General features: G+C 43.0%; 1 protein-coding gene across 5 annotated transcripts in view; it reads left to right on the forward strand.

The window, feature by feature from the left end:
* RNF157 (ring finger protein 157) overlaps nucleotides 1-16,457 on the forward strand; it is a 102,963-nt gene extending 86,506 nt beyond the window's left edge. For 3 of the 5 annotated variants that reach the window (XM_077327718.1, XM_077327715.1, XM_077327716.1), the window contains one exon: nucleotides 13,225-16,457. In XM_077327718.1, the coding sequence (XP_077183833.1) occupies nucleotides 13,225-13,355 (131 nt within the window). In that variant the 3' untranslated portion in view covers nucleotides 13,356-16,457. Of the gene's footprint in view, nucleotides 1-9,002; nucleotides 9,044-13,224 lie in introns of all 5 variants that reach the window. The other 2 variants (XM_077327717.1, XM_077327719.1) reach the window with 1 other exon arrangement.
* Nucleotides 16,458-19,856: the final 3,399 nt, after the last annotated feature.

Raw genomic sequence — 19,856 nt, forward strand, 5'->3', positions numbered from 1 at the left:
CCTAGTATCCCATCACAGAATTGTAGTTACCATGATTTCTTAGAAGAAAGTAATTTAATTTTGTAGTTATCTGAATGGTGTAAGGAACAAGGCTTGCTTGTTCCTTACACATTTCTCTCCAGACATGATTAAGAATAATGCTATAAATTGCCAGTTCCTAGGCAGGCCTGTGGGAATTATAATTCAACTATTTATTTATTTTATTTATTAATCACATTTACATACCGCCCCCCCTGGCGGTTCAGGGGAAAAGTGCGTTGTGCCCAGGAATGCAACAAGCGCTAGGACACAGGCTTGCACTGTGTCCTTCCTGGGTTCTGCCCCCCCCCCCTGTGCTCCATCTTGAGATCCAGCAGCATGAACTGGTTAAAAAGTAATCTCAAGGGTTGGGTCCGATCCCCCACTCCCCCTCCATGTGAAAGCAGATGGGTCGCCAACCACCAGTTGTGGCCTGGAGATCTTCTGGAATAACAGCTGATCTCCATGGAGTTCCTCTGGAGAAAACAGCTGGAAGGAAGAAGGAAAGGGAGAAAAAGAGAGAGGGGGAAAGAGAGAAAGAGGTAGGAAGGGAAAAAGAAGAAAAGGTGAGAAAGGAAGGAAGGGAGAGAGAGAGAAAGGGAAAAGTAAGGAAGGAAAGAGGGAAGGAAGCAAGGAAGAAGGGAAGAATGAAAGGAAGCAAGGAGAGGGGATGAAGGAAGGAAGAGAGAAAGAAAGGGGGAGGGAGAAGAAGGGAAGGAAGGGGGATGAAGGAAAGGGAAAGAGAAAGAAGGAGGGGAAAAGAAAAATGAAGAAAGAAAAAGGGTGAGGGAGGGAAGAAGAAAGAGGAAGAAAGAAAGGAAGGAGGAGGAAAGGTAAAAAAAAGGGGAAGAAGACAAACAGAAAATGAAGCAAAGAAGGAGGAAAGAAGAAAGGGAGACAGCAAAAAGGGAGGAGATAGGGAGGGAAGGACGGACGGACCAAAAGAGGGTGAAGGGAGTGTGAAGGAAGTGTGAGAGGAAGAAAGGCAGACAGGCAAAAAAACAGAGGAGGGAAGGAAGGGAGAAAGAGAAAAGGAAGGAAGGAAGGAAGGAAGGAAGGAAGGAAGGAAGGAAGGAAGGAAGGAAGGAAGGAAGGAAGGAAGGAAGGAAGGAAGGAAGGAAGGAAGGAAGGAAGGAAGGAGGTAAAAAAGACTGAAAGGGGATGAAGGAAAAGAGGGAGAAAGAGGAAGGGGGATTAAAGAAAGAGGGAGGGAGGAAGAGAGGGAGAGGAAGGAATAAAGAGAGGCTCCCCCCCCACTGATTAGGCTAAAAAGAGGAGTGCCACAAGGCCACTCTAGGCTCTATGGGGCCTTTGGCTGGATTTTCCCAGTCCCTCCCCCCAAACTGGGGCAAGCTGTGGAGGCGCCTCTGCAGGCCACTGTTGGCCTCATTGGGCCAGCAGGGGAGCCTTTACAGGGAGTTATTCACGCACACACCCAGACCTGAACCAGCCATGGAGAGGCCTCTGTGGGCCTCATTGGGTCAGTGGGGAGCCTTTCCAGGGCCTTCCTTGACCCCCCCCCCAAGAAAAAAATCAGGCAGGCAATTGCAGGTTTTAGCAGGCCAATGGGCTGCCACTTCCAGCCCTTCCATGGCCACCTTGGATTGGGACAGGCTGCACAGCAGCCTCTAGAGGCTGCAGCAGGCCCCATTGGGCTGGCAGATGGCCTTTTCCAGGCCTCCCACCCCCAGGATCTCAGGGCAGTCAGTAAACCATAGAGGCTATGCTGGCCTCCCCGAGGCTGGCCTGTGGCCCAGTCTCTCCCTCCCTCCCAGCCACCTGCTCTCTGGCTGGCTTGCCATTTCAAGGTGGGCCAGCTGTGCATGGGTCAGGGAGTTTGAATAACTATGCTCTTGGCCAAGAGACCAAGACCAGAACATCTGTGAACTTAGAGTCCAGGATGCATCTTATTATCAGTCAAATCAACACCAACTAAAGGGAAGAGCTAAAGGAAAGTCAGGGTAGTCTAGGTGGAATCTGTGCAGGCTGTCCATAAACAAAGTGGAGGGGGTGTGGGGAGAGAAGTAAACGAGAGACCAGTCTAGGTTACCAGATGCTGGAGTCAAGGTTCGAGAGTCCAAGGTCCAGCAAGCCAAGTCAAAAGTCCGAAGTCCAGAAAACCAAACCATAGTCACAGAGCTGAAATTGGGGTCAAGACCAAGTATCCAACAAGCAGAGTTTTGCCAAAGCAGGGGACATAGCAGGAACAGATTAGTAGAGTGACAGGCAGGTTTAGTGCATGTTTGTATCCACAGCGAGGCCATTGCTCTGCCTCTCCTTAAGTGCAACTCTTAGCCAACCACTAACCAGCCTCATCCCGCAAAGTGCTTTCACCTGGCCCCCATCTACCTTGACAGCACACTGGGAGCCTGGCATCCCAATGGACCTCTGTCAAATTGATCCACTGGCACCTTCTGTACTCCGGCAAGCCCTCCAGGCTGGACTGAGGGGCTGAAGCTGCCGGGAGTGATGCTGGCAGGAAGGCCCTGGCTGCTCTTCCCAGTTAGGGAAGATCTCGCTGATTGCACCCCAGGTCCTTTCCACCCCACCCCACAGCCTCTTCTGACAGCAGTGGCGGCTGCACAGCAGTGGGTAAGTCTTCTTGTCGCTGTGGCAACATAGGTGTGGGCATGACACCAGCAGAGCAGGCAGCTGGATGCAGGGCAGAACCTCCATGGTCAAGTGAATGCTCCCTATTTATTGGAGGGCCTATCAGGTAGGGCGTGAGTCAGCCTCATGCATACTTTGGCTTTTATCTTGGTTAAAGATCAACAGTTTAGTTTTATCCTTGCCAATGGAACCTCCCTGATTCTTCCCCCCCAGAAGATTCTGTTTAGTACACCTACACTATCCTTTCAGATTCATGCAGAGGTAGAAAGCCAGACACGATCCCCTTTTCTGAGCCAACATACAACCCAGCCATTTCCTCTAATCTTACATTACTTCTAGTCAAATGACTTCTAATCTTTATTATTTCTTACAAGTAGTCCAGCATGCACAAAATCTAGCTACAGCCATATTTAATAGCCTTCAACTGAGCCGCTGGCATTACAGCTCCAGCTAAGTGTGTTACTAACCCTGGGTGTGTTGCGTTTTTGTCTTTCCTCTCTCATTGATCTTCTACCACCTCCAACTGGATTTCATCAGTGTGAAAGTTCATGTTCACTCTACGCCAGCACAGTTTTGTTAATTCATGCTTCCATCCTTCCTATCTCTCCCTGTTGCTTGATGGTTACAAATTTTACCGACTGTTCTTTATGGGTCTGGATGAGATGCAACATGGGAGAATATTGTCATTTTTATAGAGGGTCATTTGAACCTTGGAAGAATTGGTGGCTTCGGTTCCAGTGCTGGAAACCATGGGTACAATTCTGTACAAATCCCATTGACATGGATTACATTTCATGGGTAAATTCCAGAGAAGATAGGGTAGCCCAAACTTCTGCTGCACTTTATCTTGTATGCTTAGCTCCCATTGATTCAGTCCTGATCTTCTCTGGTTTGAGCCCCAATATTTTAAACAAAGACATATCAGACCCATCTCCCATGTTGGTAAATTTGTGTCACTTGTAAAACCATAGCAACCCATTACTTGCTTATCGTACTTCCCCCAAAGCTTCCAGGCTGTAAACTTGAGATATCTGTAAGAATCTTCCCTGTTGGTCTTGTTCACTGCTATTGAGGAAGAAAGCTATTTCCCCATTCCCACCCCCACACACACGCTCAGACTTTTCCATATATCGATGACAGCAGGCTAACCCTCTTCCTCTGCTAAATCATCCTGTCCATTTTACAATTTATTCAACTTGGGAAATTCTGCAGTGAATTCAGTCCTTGCTGCGGACCTGCATATGTGACAGTAGATAAGAGATTGTATAACAATAGTAATACATTCAGGCCGTGTAGCCTTGTTGGCCTGGGACAGGAGTCATTTAAATGCAGCCACATTCAAAGTCATTTCGAGCAGTTAGGTGTAAATGGGGCACCAATTTCATTCTTTGTGTTGTTGATGCCTACAAATGATGTCTTTTTTTAAAAAAGCCCCCAAAGCTGGGCATTTTCCTAACCAAATGCCTTGATTTAATCCCAATTTAGTGTATATGTATGACCCTTTGCATTCTTTTAAACTGGAAAAACTTTCTATTTCTGTCTTAACCAAACAAATAAGGTAAACTGGTCCTTAGGACTGTTTCCCCCTGCAAGCCTTGGCTACAAATTGCATTAAGTGATAATTGAATAACTGATTAATTCAGGCGAGTAGCTGTGTTGTCTGAAACAATAGAACAAACTTTGAGTCCAGGGGCACCTGTAAGATGAACAAAATTTAATTCTGGGTATAAGCTTTTGTGTGCATACACACTTCTTCAAATGAAACAATTTTCCTCAGGCCTTTTACATATAGGTGTGTGTGTGGGGGGGGGGGTAATTTCCAGGAAGGGCTGGTTGGAGTCAAGAAACATAAGTAACAGGGTGACAAGTGTAGCTGGGATTGAATTTAAATAGTTGGTAAAACCTGTGAAAGGCATCAGATTAGCATACAAATACAAGAATTAACAAATGCTTCTGCTATTCACAAACCTTACCAATTTTACCTGTACTTATACATTTTGACTTTAATTAACCGTTCCTGGCAACTATCCCCGCACACACGGACACACATCTATATGTAATGCTTGAGGAAATGATTTGAAGAAGTGTATCAGTTTTTGCTTATACGCAGAATTGAACTTTGTTGATCTTGGAGGTGCCACTGGACTTAAACTTCATTCTGAATAAATGATGAAAAGACTTCGTAAGTTCTTGAAACTTTTCAGCTCTTGTAGGCTGAGAAATCAGACGGCGGGCCTGCTCAGCGGGCCCAGGAGAAGCCATCCTGGGGCCCCCCGCCCCGCTGATGGCGCGGCTTCCCCTGGGCCCTCTGAGCAGACCCGCCACCTCTGTGAGGCGGACCCAGGGGGAGCCATCCTTGGCCCCCTTCCCCGGTGGCGAGCCCAGCAGCCGGACTGACTGCCTACTCATGGCAGTTGGTGTGGCTTGTGGCCAGAGCTCTGGCTTGTGCTGATGAGGGCCCAATCGGAAGGCACTTCACGCCTTCCGATTGGGCCCTCACCCAACTGGCTAGAACTGCTGTCTGTCCTGGTGAGAGACCAATCGGAAGGTGCTTTGTGCCTTCCGATTGGCCCCTCACCTGGACCGGTCCAGCCCACTCTCTGTCCACTAAGGGCTTAGCCTTTTATGTAAACAGCAAATGCTGTTTACAGATATATATAAAACTTGTCCCTAGGGGATGGCATGACTGTTGAGTTAGCAAGGCATGTTCCAAATATAGCATCAGGTTTCTGAGCAGTTATCAAAGATCTGCAAAAAATTAGAAATAAGCTAAGGGAGGGGGCGCGGTTGTGCCACCTAAAATGATGTTGAGCCTCTTTTTGATCGCAGGGCACTATGTGTTAGGCATGCTTTGAATAAGAAAGACTTGTGAACTAAATCTTAATCCTATGTGCCTCATCAAGCTGGTTAAAATAAACTTTGTCTTTTAACAAAAGAGAAGGACAGTTATATATCCATTTTTAGGCGAGACTGTTTTTAAATTGAAAGATCAAGCACAAAAATGCTGGGATACGAACATGTGATTGATCATGTTGAAACCATTTCATAAAATAACATATCCCTTATTGCAGATAAGTGTCCCTTACTTTTCTGGGAGGGGGGATCTCATACGCAGTCATATTAGGGAAGGGAAAAATGTGCTTGTCCATAACTAGCTAATATCTTGCCACTGATTTGCTAGCAAAGTTGTTTGATGCATGCTTTCTTATTTTACTGCTGAATTATAGAAAGGGAAGGCCATGGAACAGGTTTCTTTAAGAGCCTTCCAGGAAAACCTGTTCTTGCGTATACTTCATGGAGGAGAGAGTGGAAGTAGGCCCTAGGGTAAAGACAGGAATTGCGTTTATTTATTTATTTACTTATTTATTTATTGTATTTATATACCGCCTGCCCTTGAGGCTCAGGGTGGGTTACATAAAACTCAGAAAACAGTACATGGAACTTAGTTTTTCATAATAATAATAACAGAGTATAACGACGCAAACAGGTCCAGAGCAGAACGCATGGGTGGATCTCTGGGAGGGAGGGAGCAGGGGCCTTGTAGATGTTGGTGGTCACCTGGCCACAATCAAATGCCTGGTGGAAGAGATCCCTTTTTCAGGCCCTGCGGAACTGCTTTAGGTCTGTCAGGGCCCAGATCTCCTCCGGGAATAAAAGCTGGACATTAACAAGACCCAGTTGAAGAAACTGGATGATCCACACAAGATTTGCGTTCCTCGTTTGAGTAATATACCCTTGGCTGGCTTTGCTTCTTACAGAAATCTCTTGTAGATCCCTGACATCTCATTATGTTTGTGCAAAGCAGATCCAAAAGATCTTCCCTTAGCTGCACAGCCTGTGATACATCCCTTTGCAAATCCGTTCCTTGCTTTATAGACAGACAGGATTATAGACAGACAGTGGAACACAAGCTCTATGTACAGCAGATTGGGAAGGCTTTCTGAGCTGCCTGTCTCACAGATGCATGTGATTTAAGCCCTTTATTGTATGGCTAGAAGAACATATTGTATGGCTGCTGTATCAGCAGAGGTGTATTTCTAAAGTTGTCCTCTGGTTTCCCTCACACTCCATTTTCTTCACTCTCAAATCTGAGCTCCTGTTTCAGTAACATCTAGTAGATATATTCAGGTGGGTAGCCATGCTGGTCTGAAGCAGCATAACAAAGTTTGAGTCCAGTGGCACCTGTAAGACCAGAAAGTTTTATTCCAGGTATGAGCTTTCATGTGCTTATACCTTGAATAAAACTTTGCTGGTCTTAAAGGTGCCACTGGATTAAAACTTTGTTAATCTAGTAGATATATCATTTAAATGAGGAGGTAATCCTATGACATCTCACCCTCTTTGTTTGGGGTCTTCAGACTCTTTGAATTATCTCTTTCCTTAACATGTGAATAGGTACCATGGTAAGTAAGGTAAGCCAATAGGAGTGCAATGTATTCTGGAGAGGAGACAGTTGAGCAGGAGAATCAAGGCCGTTCTCACACTTGGGTACAGATGTACCACTCATGTTTCACATGGTTTGTTGCATGCATGTGTACCCAAGTAGAAGTAGTGACATGAGAAGCAGCCCTGAGTGACGCTATGACTGTCACAAGGGTGATCTGAAAATGATGACATGAGCAATCATTGTCTTGGTTTGTCTTTTGGAGGCTCTACTGCTGCAGACTCTTCCTGCTGGCAGGAAATAGCAGTTGTCACGAGGGCAAAATCATGTTCTTTTAGAACCCAGCAGTAGCCAAAGAAGGATGTAGTGCATCTCCCTAGCTTTGTATTTTGCTTATGGGAAAGAAAGCCTCTCATTTATAAACAGACTATCCTGGGGGACATTACTAACATAGAATTCTGCTGTGACATAGATACAGGTACAGAAGCCTTAATTGGCATTTAGGAACAAGGAATTCAGAACATACACAATGATGTAGTGATGATAAAACAGTATTTCTCAGTTTCATTAAGAACACAGAATTAATTCTAAAAACACCACAGTATACGAGGTCCGAGTAGGAATAGAGCCATCAAGCAGTCTGTTGACAATTCTTATTTCATCCAGTTCAGATTGAAAAGTGGACAATATATCATTAATCAAAAAGCGATATGAAGAGAATTTGGAACTGGCCAAAATAATATGGGGAAGAAGGTCTGGGACCCTACACCCATGAAGACACCACCTCTCTGCTATAAGGATACGGTTAAACCTCCCCAAGAAAATATTAGAAAGAAATTAATTAAGCCAAGGAAGCATAAAAGCTTTCCGTTCTAGCATGGTTCCCAAGCTAAACCGTCATCAGCACCCACAAGCTGTTGTTGATCTGTATATAGATTGTCCTGTGTCAAATATTGAATCTGGGTTAAAATTGTTGGGTATTGTAGGGAGTAACCTTTTTTTTTTAAATACCGTATTTGCCGGCATATAAGACGATTGGGCGTATAAGACGACCCCCCAACATTTCCACTCAAAATATAGAGTTTGTTACATTACATTACAGTAATATGGGCAGCTATGTCTATCCCAACTGAATTGCACCCGGCGTATAGGACGACCCCCCCACTTGGAGGCATGTTTTTCAGGGGGGGAAAGTAGTCTTACATGCCAGCAAATACTGTAAATTATTTTAGCGGATGCTAATGTTTGTTTTTTGTCATTGATGGAAGTATCTTTAAAACATGGGGCATAAATCTGAAAAATAAAGGGAGCGCTGTGTGTGTGTGTGTGTGTTCCAGTTATAACCCTATTCCAAAAGGAACAGGATGGGGTTATGTGTTCCATCTTGATCTGAACTGTTTACATTGTCATATCACTGTCTGTGTGAGGGGTGGGGGCACATTTATCCACCTTGGAACCTTTGCCCATAATTTGCTGGTGCCATTCTTAGTGCATTCAGTGGCACTGTGGGCTATCAAATTGTAGTCCAGGCTAATGATATCTGTGAGGAATATAAGTGTCTTTATATGGATGCAGTTCACACGAATATTGGATCATAAAGTATTGGTTTACTATGTAATACCATGCCTTTCTTTGAACATGCATTTCTTATTGACATCTCTAAAGTACATGAGACAGGAGAGGTGGTTTATGGAATAAAAAGGGTCCTGAATGGATTCTCCATCCTGTATTCCTTATAGACATCTAGGCACTGGATTCCACCATGTTACAGTTGCCCTAGTCATCCTGGCTGGACTTTCTGGAAAACTGTAACTCATTTGGAACATTATCCTAAAGGTGTCTCTGGAAAATCTAAGGTAGTGAAGAGGCACAGCATTGCAAACATCCTTTGGTTGTACTTTCCCCCTTTTCTCTGTTGTGCGCATATGCATTTGTGGTGTCTGTCTTTTCTCTTGTTCACCATTTGCTTTTGGTCTTTTCTACTAAACAGCTGCAGTTCCGGAGTCCTGTCCCATAAGCATTGAGGAATAGGTACGAGTCATGTGAAGTTCTCTCTTTCTCACTCCCTCTGTACAATTCTAATTTCCATTTTGCAGTATCATTTTATTTTTTCCGATAAGCCCAGTTGCCCCCATTCTTTGGATGAAGGACAGGGCGTCTTCTCCCTTAGCAAATAATAACAAAAGCATGTAATAGGCATTTCTACCGCATGTACAGATACACAAAAAAGGGCTTTCCTGAGCTCAGTAGTATACACCAGTGGCCTTCAGATGTTCCATACCCAGCTCTCCCCTTTAAGCCTAAATAGCAGCATAGGACCCATTAAGCAGCACAAAAATAATGTCATGCACATGATGGGATGAAGGGGAGCAGAGTTAGAACCTCAGTAGTGGCAAGCTGTCACTACCCAAGTAGATGAAAAAAGCCATGTACAGGACATTCATGCTCAGACCATGGCTTGTACAATAATGAAAAGCAAGTCAAGCAGAGCCATGGAGGAATCCTCTGCATTGCGGAGTGACCTTGCCTCAGCACCCTGCCAATTTCCTAGCATCTGTGCAAGGAGATGTCAGAGGTATAGCACTCTTGCTGTCTAGGCTCTCTAACAGCTGACCCTTCCAAAAAGCAGCAGAACAAATATAGCTACTTCATAAGTAGCTTGCAAACACATCCAAGAGTCCTAATTCATGAGTTGGAAACCACTGATGTAAATGACTTAGGAGATATAGGCCTACAGAGATCTAATGTTTTGGCCTGCTGACCTTGAAAAGACTTCCGCCTATGACCAGCAAACCAAGTAGAAGAGTCTATGACCATCTATGACCAGCAAACCAAGTAGAAGAGTCTATGACCATCTATGACCAGCAAACCAAGTAGAAGAGTAGTTCAGCTGATCTGTGAACTGGTGTGGCCCGCTGTCATTTTCAAGCTATAAAACTAATCCTCTTGGGCAGGGGTAGTCAATCTGTGGTCCTCCAGATGTTCATGGACTACAATTCACATGAGTCCGTACCAGCAAATGCTGGCAGGGGCTCATGGGAATTGTAGTTCATGAACATCTGGAGGGCCACAGGTTGACTACCCCTGCTCTTGGGTATATTGAGAGGCTTCGCTGGATCACAGTATTATTCATCCAAGACATTTAGATCATTTGACTCTTGGATGGGCCAGGAATGTTATAGGAATTGTGTTTCATAGTGGACACATGCAAGGTACCTTAATTCTAATAGATTTGCATAATTCCCCACACTTCACATGGTTTGTTTGTTTTTTTAATTCTAGATGTATGACTTCTAGTAAAGTCAAAGTAGTAAAAGCATTAGAAAGGAACAGTGCAGACACACCTGTGCTGACCCCTTTTTAAACCACTTTCAATATTATCATTTTTTTGAGTATTTTTGTATGCTAAAATCAGCGGTCATTGTAAATATGAAAAATTCATGCCAGAAAAATATCAGCCTGCTGAGTTTCAGCACAGAGTGTTCTGTAATACAAATTAAACTATACATCAAAATCATTAACATAAAGTTGCTAGCAGGATAACTCTATTCCAAATTACCCCCTTGATAAAGTTTTGTGCTGAATTGTGTATGCTTGCCTCCACTTTTCTCAGCTGATGTGCACACAAATTTGTCTCTTAAGGAACCTTTATCAACATCAGTCATCAGATCACTCTTATCAGAGTCCATCGGTCCAGGAATGTCACACCCAAAACAAAGCACAAGGCTTTTGTATCTGGACCTGTTTCTATCAGGACATCACTGCTGTTACAACTGTAGTGTAAAATTTAACTGTTCAAGGATTGTGGGCTTCTCTCTGGATATTTGTTTTATGATGTCACACCACTGTCTCCCCCCTGCATATTCTTTTAAATAGTTTTTAAAGTTACAGGACTTTTTTTGAAGATGTGTGTTACTGCACTCTGACCCACATGCAGAACCTGATTTTGGAAAGATCAGACAGATATTGGGAAGGAAGAAAGGACTGAACAGCTATTTTTTCTTCCTCTCCTGTTTATTATAAATTAATGTTACAGAAGAATTCCTTGCATGGATATTATTTATAATCTGAAATGTACTTTTGGCAAGAGTCTGAACAGCAAGGGGAGATGTTGTATTAGCATGTATCAGCCAGCAGATTTTTTTTCCTCATTGGTAGTTTTATGCTCTAGTTTAACAGCAAATGTTTCTTTCATTTGTTTCTGTCTCATACTGAGAATATTTCCTGGATTTTGTTTTACATACTTCAGATCATTGGTGCCAGTGTTGGGTGATCTGATAACATGATTGCTCTTGATCCTTTAGAATTTAGATCTCTTCTCTTTCCCCTCACTCTAGACATTTTGATTAGAGTGGTTTACTGTGTCATAGTTCTGTTTTCCTATTGGGCATGCTGCCATTTTGGGTAGTAAATACCCATAGGCCATTTTTCCCCTTGTAAAATTGAGAATTCAAAGATTGTACTTTTGGATCGCCTAAATTTGGCTTGTACAAGGTTTGTAGCTCTGTATGCTTGTGTATCACAGTTATCTGTGTATCTGGCTCTGTATGCCTGTGTATCACATTATTATTATTTTTAATTGGATATTTCACATACATAATGAAAGTCATGTATTTACTTCAAGCTTATTGGCTCTATTGATTTGAATAATTAAGATGTAACATTTTTGCTGTTCACTAAAGTGAACAACCGATAGAAATAGCTGCCCGTCTGCTGAAATTACCTGTCGTTAATGCTTGGGATGCTTCTAAACCAAGTCAGAAACTGGAGGTAGCTGTTAGGGAACAGAGTCCTGTTATCAGCTTGCTTGAATATCTGGGTCTGCCTGATATCAGAAAACAAAGACCTGAGCTGGAGAGGTCGTACTTACATTCCTTTTGCTCCTGAGCTGTTCAACTAGATGGAAAATAAAAAATGTTCTTAGAATGAGAAGCCTCACGGGGTATTTATCCAAGCCAGTAGCAGTCGCCTTTTGAAGATCAAAGAAGCTTGCTCATGCTGCAAAACCATTGCTTGCTGGTCTGGGACCACCAAGTTAAGCTAAAAACCACATGGTTTTAAATGGAAGATATATTTGGTATATGTTACACAGTGTTATTTTATATGAAGAAAAGGAATTGAGAATGTTTATACCCTGCTTTTCTCTACTCTAAGGAGTGTCAAAGCAGCTTAAATTCAGGTGGAGAGTCCTGTTGGTCTGACGCAGCAGAACAAAGTTTGAGTCCAGTGGCACTTTTAAGACCCACAAAGTTTTATCCAAAGTATAAGCTTCCGTGTGCATGCACACTTCTTCAAATACCAAGCTTATACCTTGAATAAAACTTTGTTGATTTTAAAGAAGCTTACAATCGCCATCCCTTTCTCTCTACACAGCATTAACCTTGTGAAGTAGGTGGAAGAGAGTTCTGAGAGAACTGGGCCCAAGGTCACCCAACAGGCTTCATGTGGAGAAGGGGGGAATCAAACCCGGTTCTCCACAGAACTGTATTGGGGAGAGGAAGGGAAGTAGATTGTAAGCTGGTTTGAGACTACTTAGGTAAAGCAGTAGTTTCCCATAAAGTATATTTCTACTCATACTAGCCCATTTGCCAGAGAGACAGCAAACATGCTAGCAAGAGCTATTTATTCTTGTAGAGAGATCCAGTTTTTTGAGACACTTGGAAGATGTGGATGTTTGTTTTTATAAATGAATAAAATATAAAATTTCTGACAGAGGAAAGAAACCCACAGTCTCTCTGGGTATATTTTAGTATGGATAGAAGAAGGCCAAGAAGTTTTTAAAATAATGGTACCAAATTTCAGGTGCACTTTCATAATAAACGGCAGCATCACAAAACAACCTTAAAAAACTTAGGGCTCAATGGTGATTTTAACTGAATTTGCACAGGCCTGTTAAAATGGCTTTTGAACCCTATTCTTTGTGAGTATGTATGGAAAAACAAAAGAATTTGTATATCCATTTATTTAAAACTTTGGATCAATTGGTGGCCATGTCAGAAGGGGATCCATTGCATTTCAGTTTTGTAATAATTTTAACCCTAAAATGAGTTCTATTAAAAGCCCAACCTACATTATTAAGAACCAGTCTGAAAGTTCGGTTGTTTTATGGTCTGTGCTAGTTCCAGTAAAAAAAAAAATCCTTTCCCACTTGCTTGGGATGAACCACATTGTTCATTGATTATTTTTCTGTAACAGTTTCCTTTTCTTCTTAGGTGTCCAGACATCAGATGATAATGCTCTGAATCACAGCCAGACCTGGAGGCATCATCTGTCTGTCAGCACTCTGAACCAGGATCATGATGAAGATATGCAGTGCATGTTGGGACCTCTGTGTCCTCTATGATGTCACATTGTCCCAAGAGGGAAAATCACCTCTCTGAACATGTTACTCCCCCTCCCCCCAAAAAACAAAACTGCATTAACATTGTCAAACACGGCACAGCGTGATATTTATTTTTTAAAACCATTACAACCCACCAATCCCTATTGATTCATTCAAATTCATCATGTATTTTAATCTGTGTTCACTTGAATTTTTAGAAAGACTGAATGACTGAGTTGGATTTAATGGCTGGTACCTCTATCCACTTCCATTCTTTCTTTTCTAACACCCCGTCACCTCAGCCTTCCCTTCTGCCTCTTGATCTCTGTACTTATGGCACAGCCAAAGATTCATTTGGTAATTGTCATAACACCATTCTTCTTCTTTTTGATATGACTAAGTGTTGCCCTATTCATTACATGTTTTAAAACAGGTGCATGTAGAATGTGCGCCTGTAATAATACTACATGTGCAGCAGAAAAGCTACTATTAGCAAAATGATGCAGTGCAAATCCTGAATTGGTCATTTCTCCACATTTCATTTATATGCAGTGGAAAATATGCCTGTGGCACCTTGTAATATGTGCAGTGATTCTGGCAGTAGAAGAAACCAGCTCCTTTGCCATCCTGCTATAGGGTTAGAGATGCCTTTCAAATTTGTGTGGATAGAGCCCACAAACTATGTGAGAGATGCGTAGCATCTGTTCAATAGAGCTTTTCAAGTGCATAAAATTAAGGACATACTGTTATGCTCCACAGAGATGTACAGAGGATATTTTATAAAAATAAGGAACATTGAAACACTTATAATATGGAAGGAAGAGATAGCAGGCCACCTGGACTGACAACAATATATATATATATATATATATTTATTAGGTATGAAAGCACTCTCTCTTCTTTTTCTGATGTGGAATCCCAGCATGAGTAAGTAAAGTTGGGCACCTTTGAAGTTCAACACAGAAGTAGCAGGTTAAAGAAGGAGCATAACATAAGTGGATGGTGAGGTTTAAGGGACGGGAGGGGCACAAAGTGTCCTCTGCACTACTGCATGCCTGGAAATGAAAACTCTAGCCTAATGTTAAGAGACCCATAAGCACAGTTTTGGTTCCACATTTCTTCACCCTGCTGCCATATTAGGATGGTTTTCTTGGTGGCAGACACTGATTTCTAGCCATGTTAGCAAGCAATCCCAGGAGTGGCAATTTTGCCTTGGGATGAGACCCATCTGCTGCATCTCGCTCCTAATATCTTTGCATCCTACCTCAGACCACCAGTACAGTCTCCTTGAAACAAACTATTTGGGAATATGTATACTAAAATGAGTGGGGCTTTGTCATTCTGTAAGTCTGCTTTGATTGCTGGTAGACAGGTCAGTTCAGAGAAGATAGAAACTGTAGATATAGACAGTGCTTAATCAGTTGCACTTATTTCGTGGGAAAGAGCACATCTGCAAATCCTAAAGGTTGAAATTGTATTGTCAGATAGGGCTGCCTGTATCCTCTTTGACTACTTTGCATTTTCAGTCCTTTGATCCTATTATAGAGAAAATTAATGATATAGCCAAGTAATAATATAGGTCTGTTGCACTAACTGTTTATTTAGTGAGAAGGCTCACATAATGGGAGAGGAGAAAATCACTTTAGCTTGAATCTTTGTTCCTGTCTAATCTTTAATGAGAAAATCAAGGAGTATATTATGGGTCATTAAACCCTGGAAGATAAATCTCAACAGGGAACAGAAGTTTGATTCTAAATGGACCTTTGACCTTTGATAGTTCAGATACTGCCTTGATCTGCATTAACAGGCAGGAGTCTTCAAAGGTGAAGACTCAAACCCTCTTGGTTATTTCTCCATCACCTTACTGTGTGATCAAACAACCCAGGCATGTGTACATATTGTAGCCTCAAAAACTACATGATTACCATTTCCTTCACTATTTTGTTCTCAAAGCAGGACTATTTAGTGAAAACATAGGGCTCTGAATTTAGCTGGATATAAGACACTAATTTTTAAGATAATTGAAATAGATTGAGGGGTCTTTGCTTCCCATACTATACATATGCATTGCTTTTGAACCACCATCTTTTTTTAGTTAAACAGATGCCCCCCCCACAGCTATACAAAAAGGTGAAAGTGGAATAGTCAAACATATCCAGTTCTGTGTACTCATGTTCAACTTCTATTTAAAACCAACTCCGTCTCAAGCATTACAATAACTGATCACTATGGAAAAATAACCCAAGAGACTCTAGCTACAACCTTCAAATTATAGGGTCACACCCTCAGAAGCATTAATCATGGAAGCTCTTGAAATGCTTGTGGTCTCTGAGCCCTGCCAAGCACTTTGAGGGGGTGGTGAGCACTTTGATGACTTGCATCATGAATGGTAGCTATGTAGGCCCTCCTAGCTTACCTCCATGTGAACAAACTGAGATGAAATATTTTTTTGTAAAATATTCTTCAGTATTTTAAATAGATAGAATTGCACAAGAGTCCAGTAGCACCTTAATGACTACCAAATTTATCATGAGCTTATGCGTGCATTTCAGTAGTTTCAAAAGTTTATTATCCGCTTACAGAACAATACATCGAGGAAAGACCTGAGACTGAGATGTAATGAGAATAGTGGGAATAATAGCTTACTATTTGTTTTACTGAACACTCCCAACTATTTCAGTGAAGAAAGGTATTGCTGCGTGTTCTTGAAAAGCTGTAATATTAGTACGTAACATGTTTAGAGTTCTTCCTCAGGAGTAAGGAAGTAAATTCAAGCAAAGCCATACAAAATAAATCCTTCCTGTTATATCCTCTGTTTACTCACTCTGTGGCATGGCAGGAGGCAACAGCTGAGGTTCAGATTTCTCATGGCTCTTTGACATTGCGAGCACTTGCCAGATACAAAAGGGTTCCATCAAGAAAACTTTATTGTGAAGCAGGCCATGGAGCAGAGAGGCAGCTTAAGCCCACTCAAGAGTGCACAGGCTCTACTTTGGGATTTTATGCCCCATGTGAAAGATACGGAGCCTTCTAGGCAAACTCATGTACACCTTTATGGCAACAATGCAATATGTATTTATTACTGCATGACTCTTTAAAGGGTGAATAAAACTGTTTACAAGAGATGAGCATTTGCTGCTTGGAATTTACTTTGGGTATGGTTGATCAAGAGGAAATGTGAATTGCAAAGGGCAATATTTAATTTTATTTGCTTTGTCAAAACTACTGTTGGGAAGGGATAGGCTGCTGTTAGTTGCCTTATTGGTTTAAAACTGAATTTTGATCACTATAAATTTGATTGGGTAAGTGTTTTGTTTTTAGAACAGCATTGGTATATTGTCTTCTTCTGTAACTGTTACATTTTCCTTAGGGGTAATCCTGTTAGTCTAAGTATGCCAGACCCCCAGTGGAGACCCCTGGTTTTAAGCATGGGGTAGATTTCTGCCCCCCAGGCAGAAAGCCAGAAATAAACACAACATGCTTACATTGCCTGGAAGTGACATTGGGACGGTGTCACTTTGGTTTTGAGGCAAAGCTCTATGGTAGAAGCTGATGGCCACAAACTAGAGCATCATCCCTGATATGCCTATGTCCCTTCTGGGTGACTTAGGTATATCACATTTATTTCTGGTTTCTTCCTGCTTCTGGTAAGGTCGCCCCCATCACCCGCCAGCTGGTTCAATGAACCTGGCAACCCTAATTAGTCTTGTTTCATGCCAGCATATACTTCTGTGGGATGGAGCCCACTACTTAAGATGCAAAGTGAGTGAGTCCTCACTATGCTGTGCCTTGTACTTCCTGCATTGCCTGGTCCCTTAACCCTGCTGCTTGTCCTTCCCCCTCCCTTTCTAACACGAACTATATATATTGGGATGCCCCGCAGCCTGCCCCGTTGGATTGGGGGTTTGGGGTGGGGCCAGCACTCAGCTGTCTACGTATGGGGGGGGGAGGGTGCTTCCTCTTCTTCCATGTCATTTGTCTCTGGGGACTCCGTGGGTGCTGCTGCTACTGCCTAGCTTGCTCCAGGAACTAGCGTACTTCTGGTATTTTCTTCCCAGGAGTGCTTCCCCTCCCCCATCCAGACGTCTGGTGACTTTCCCGCCCAAAGTCACGTGATGTGGGAGGTGACTGCACTCCTCCCTCAGTTCTTGCTGTTGACAAGAGAAGTCTGCTGACAGCAAGCTGTGCAGAGTCAAGGCCTCTGTGAATTCTGAGTTAAATAAAGGACAGTAAATACAAAGATATTATAGTGTCTATCAGGCATACCGATTTTGCTCTTTAAAAAGGTGTAGAATGTGGAGAAAGTATGCCCTAAACTGATGGCCATTTTACCTACCTTTATGCTTGGGAGAGGGGCATGTCACCGTGGCCTGCTCCGCCTGCTGAAAACTAACCCCTAAGATGAGGGAAGGAAGAGTGACAAGGCTCAAAGTGGCATTATATGAGAAAGCCCTGTCAGCCACCAAGCCAACCACTGAGGGCAATAAGAATACTGAGCAATGCCCCAAGTCCCCATCTATCTCCTCAGTTCCCCTGCAGGGATCTGAGAGGACTAGAGAGGCCAGTGTAGAAAAGAGGGCAGCATCTGAGCCTCTGGCCAAAAAGGTGGGGGGGGGGGAATGGCGCAGACAATGGCACGGAGAGTCTTTGACACCGTCAGCCTCTGTCACTGGCGCCATTTGTCAATTAATGCTTCACCAGCAGTAACTGACAAATGGACGGTGCCGCTTCAGCAGTGAGGACGTTCCTGACATTGGGATACTGTTGGGGTCATTTAGTCATGAGAAAGTGTGTCACTGCCAAGGATTCCATCGACCCTGGCAGCCCTATTGACTCCAGGGGGAAGAGATCATTCCGACTGATGACGACATCGTGCCAATGTTGAGAGCTAGACTTAGAGCTTCTCAAGATAGCTCTAGGGAGGTCTCTGATAGGAGGCTGACTTCACGGGTTGAGATCCCTCTGATGCTTCCACTGATGGATAAGAACTGCGATCAGAGACATAAATCGGCAGAGCCATACCCATCCTTGATAGTATCCTCTTGATCGTGACAGTCCTTGCTGCTGATTTGACTTTGACCACAACCAGCCTATCTCTGTCATTAAGGATAGGCATGAGGAAGAGTCAATGTCAACTGTCTCCATCATATACAGTGGAAGAACCATCTTCTACCTCGCCCACTGATGATTTGAGACTGTTCTCAGAACAATTGATTAGAATGGCAAAATCCCTGAAAATTGATTATTGGTCTGCTTAACCAGACTCTGACGACCCTATTATGGATGTTTTGTACAATCCAGGTTTGACCCCTGTATCACTCCCACTCATTAAGGGGATAAAGAAAGTCATTTTCTCCCTTTGATCTTAGGCTTCATCTAAGAAACTAGAAATCTTTTACAAAGTGCAGGATTGCAGTTTCCTAAGCACCCCAAGACCAGTTATCTCATCAAGGGGTTGGCCAGATATGCATTCCTCTTCCTTAGATAGAGAAGGTAGAAACAATGATTTGATGGCATGCAAGGTTTATTTGGCAACTGCAATTGGCATCAAGGTAGCCAATTATCAAGCCATAATGGGGTGATATCCACGGTCCCTATGGGATTGTATTTTGTCATTATTAGATGTGCTGCCCGTTACACAAACACTTCAAATGAAGGCCATAGTGTCTGAAGGAATGAAATGAAATTCAATAGGGAGAAATGTAAAGTTTTGCATTTAGGTAGGAAAAACCATATATACCAGTATAGGATGGGGGAGACTTGCATTGGTAGTAGTATATGTGAAAAGGATCTAGGAGTCTTAGTAGACCATACATTGAACATGAGTCAGCAGTGTCACTCGGTGGGTAAAAAGGCAAATTGGATTTTGGGCTGTATCAAATGGAGTATCGTGTCCAGATCATAGAAAGTGATGGTACCGCTTTATTCTGCTCTGGTTCGGCCTCACTTGGAGTACTGTGTTCAGTTTTGGGCACCCCAGTTGAAGAGGGATATAGACAAACTGGAGCATGTCCAGAGGAGGGCAACAAAGATGGTGAGGGGTTTGGAGATGAAGGCATATGAAGAAAGTTTGGGGAGCTTGGTCTGTTTAGCCTGGAGAGGAGACAACTGAGAGGGGATCTGCTAACCATCTTCAAGTATTTAAAAGGCTGCCATGTAGAGGATGGAGCATCTTGCCCCGGATGAATGGACCAGAACCAATGGGATGAAATTAATTCAAAAGAAATTCTGTCTAAACCTCCAGAAGTAGTTTCTGACAGAGCGGTTTCTCAGTGGAACAGGCTTCATTGGGAGGTGGTGGATTCTCCATCTTTGAAAATTTTTAAACAGAGGCTGGATAGCCATCTGACTGAGAGGCTGATTCTGTGAAGGTTCAAGGGGGTGGCAGGTTACAGTGGATGAGCAATTCAGTTGTGAGTGTCCTGCACAGTGCAGAGGGTTGGACTAGATGATCCAGGAGATCCCTTCCAACTCTATGATTCTATGATCAACTGATCTTCTGTGCACACATCCTTCCCTCCT

This window comes from Paroedura picta, chromosome 3 (assembly GCF_049243985.1).
Source record: "Paroedura picta isolate Pp20150507F chromosome 3, Ppicta_v3.0, whole genome shotgun sequence".
In the NCBI taxonomy this organism is placed as follows: Eukaryota; Metazoa; Chordata; class Lepidosauria; order Squamata; family Gekkonidae; genus Paroedura; species Paroedura picta.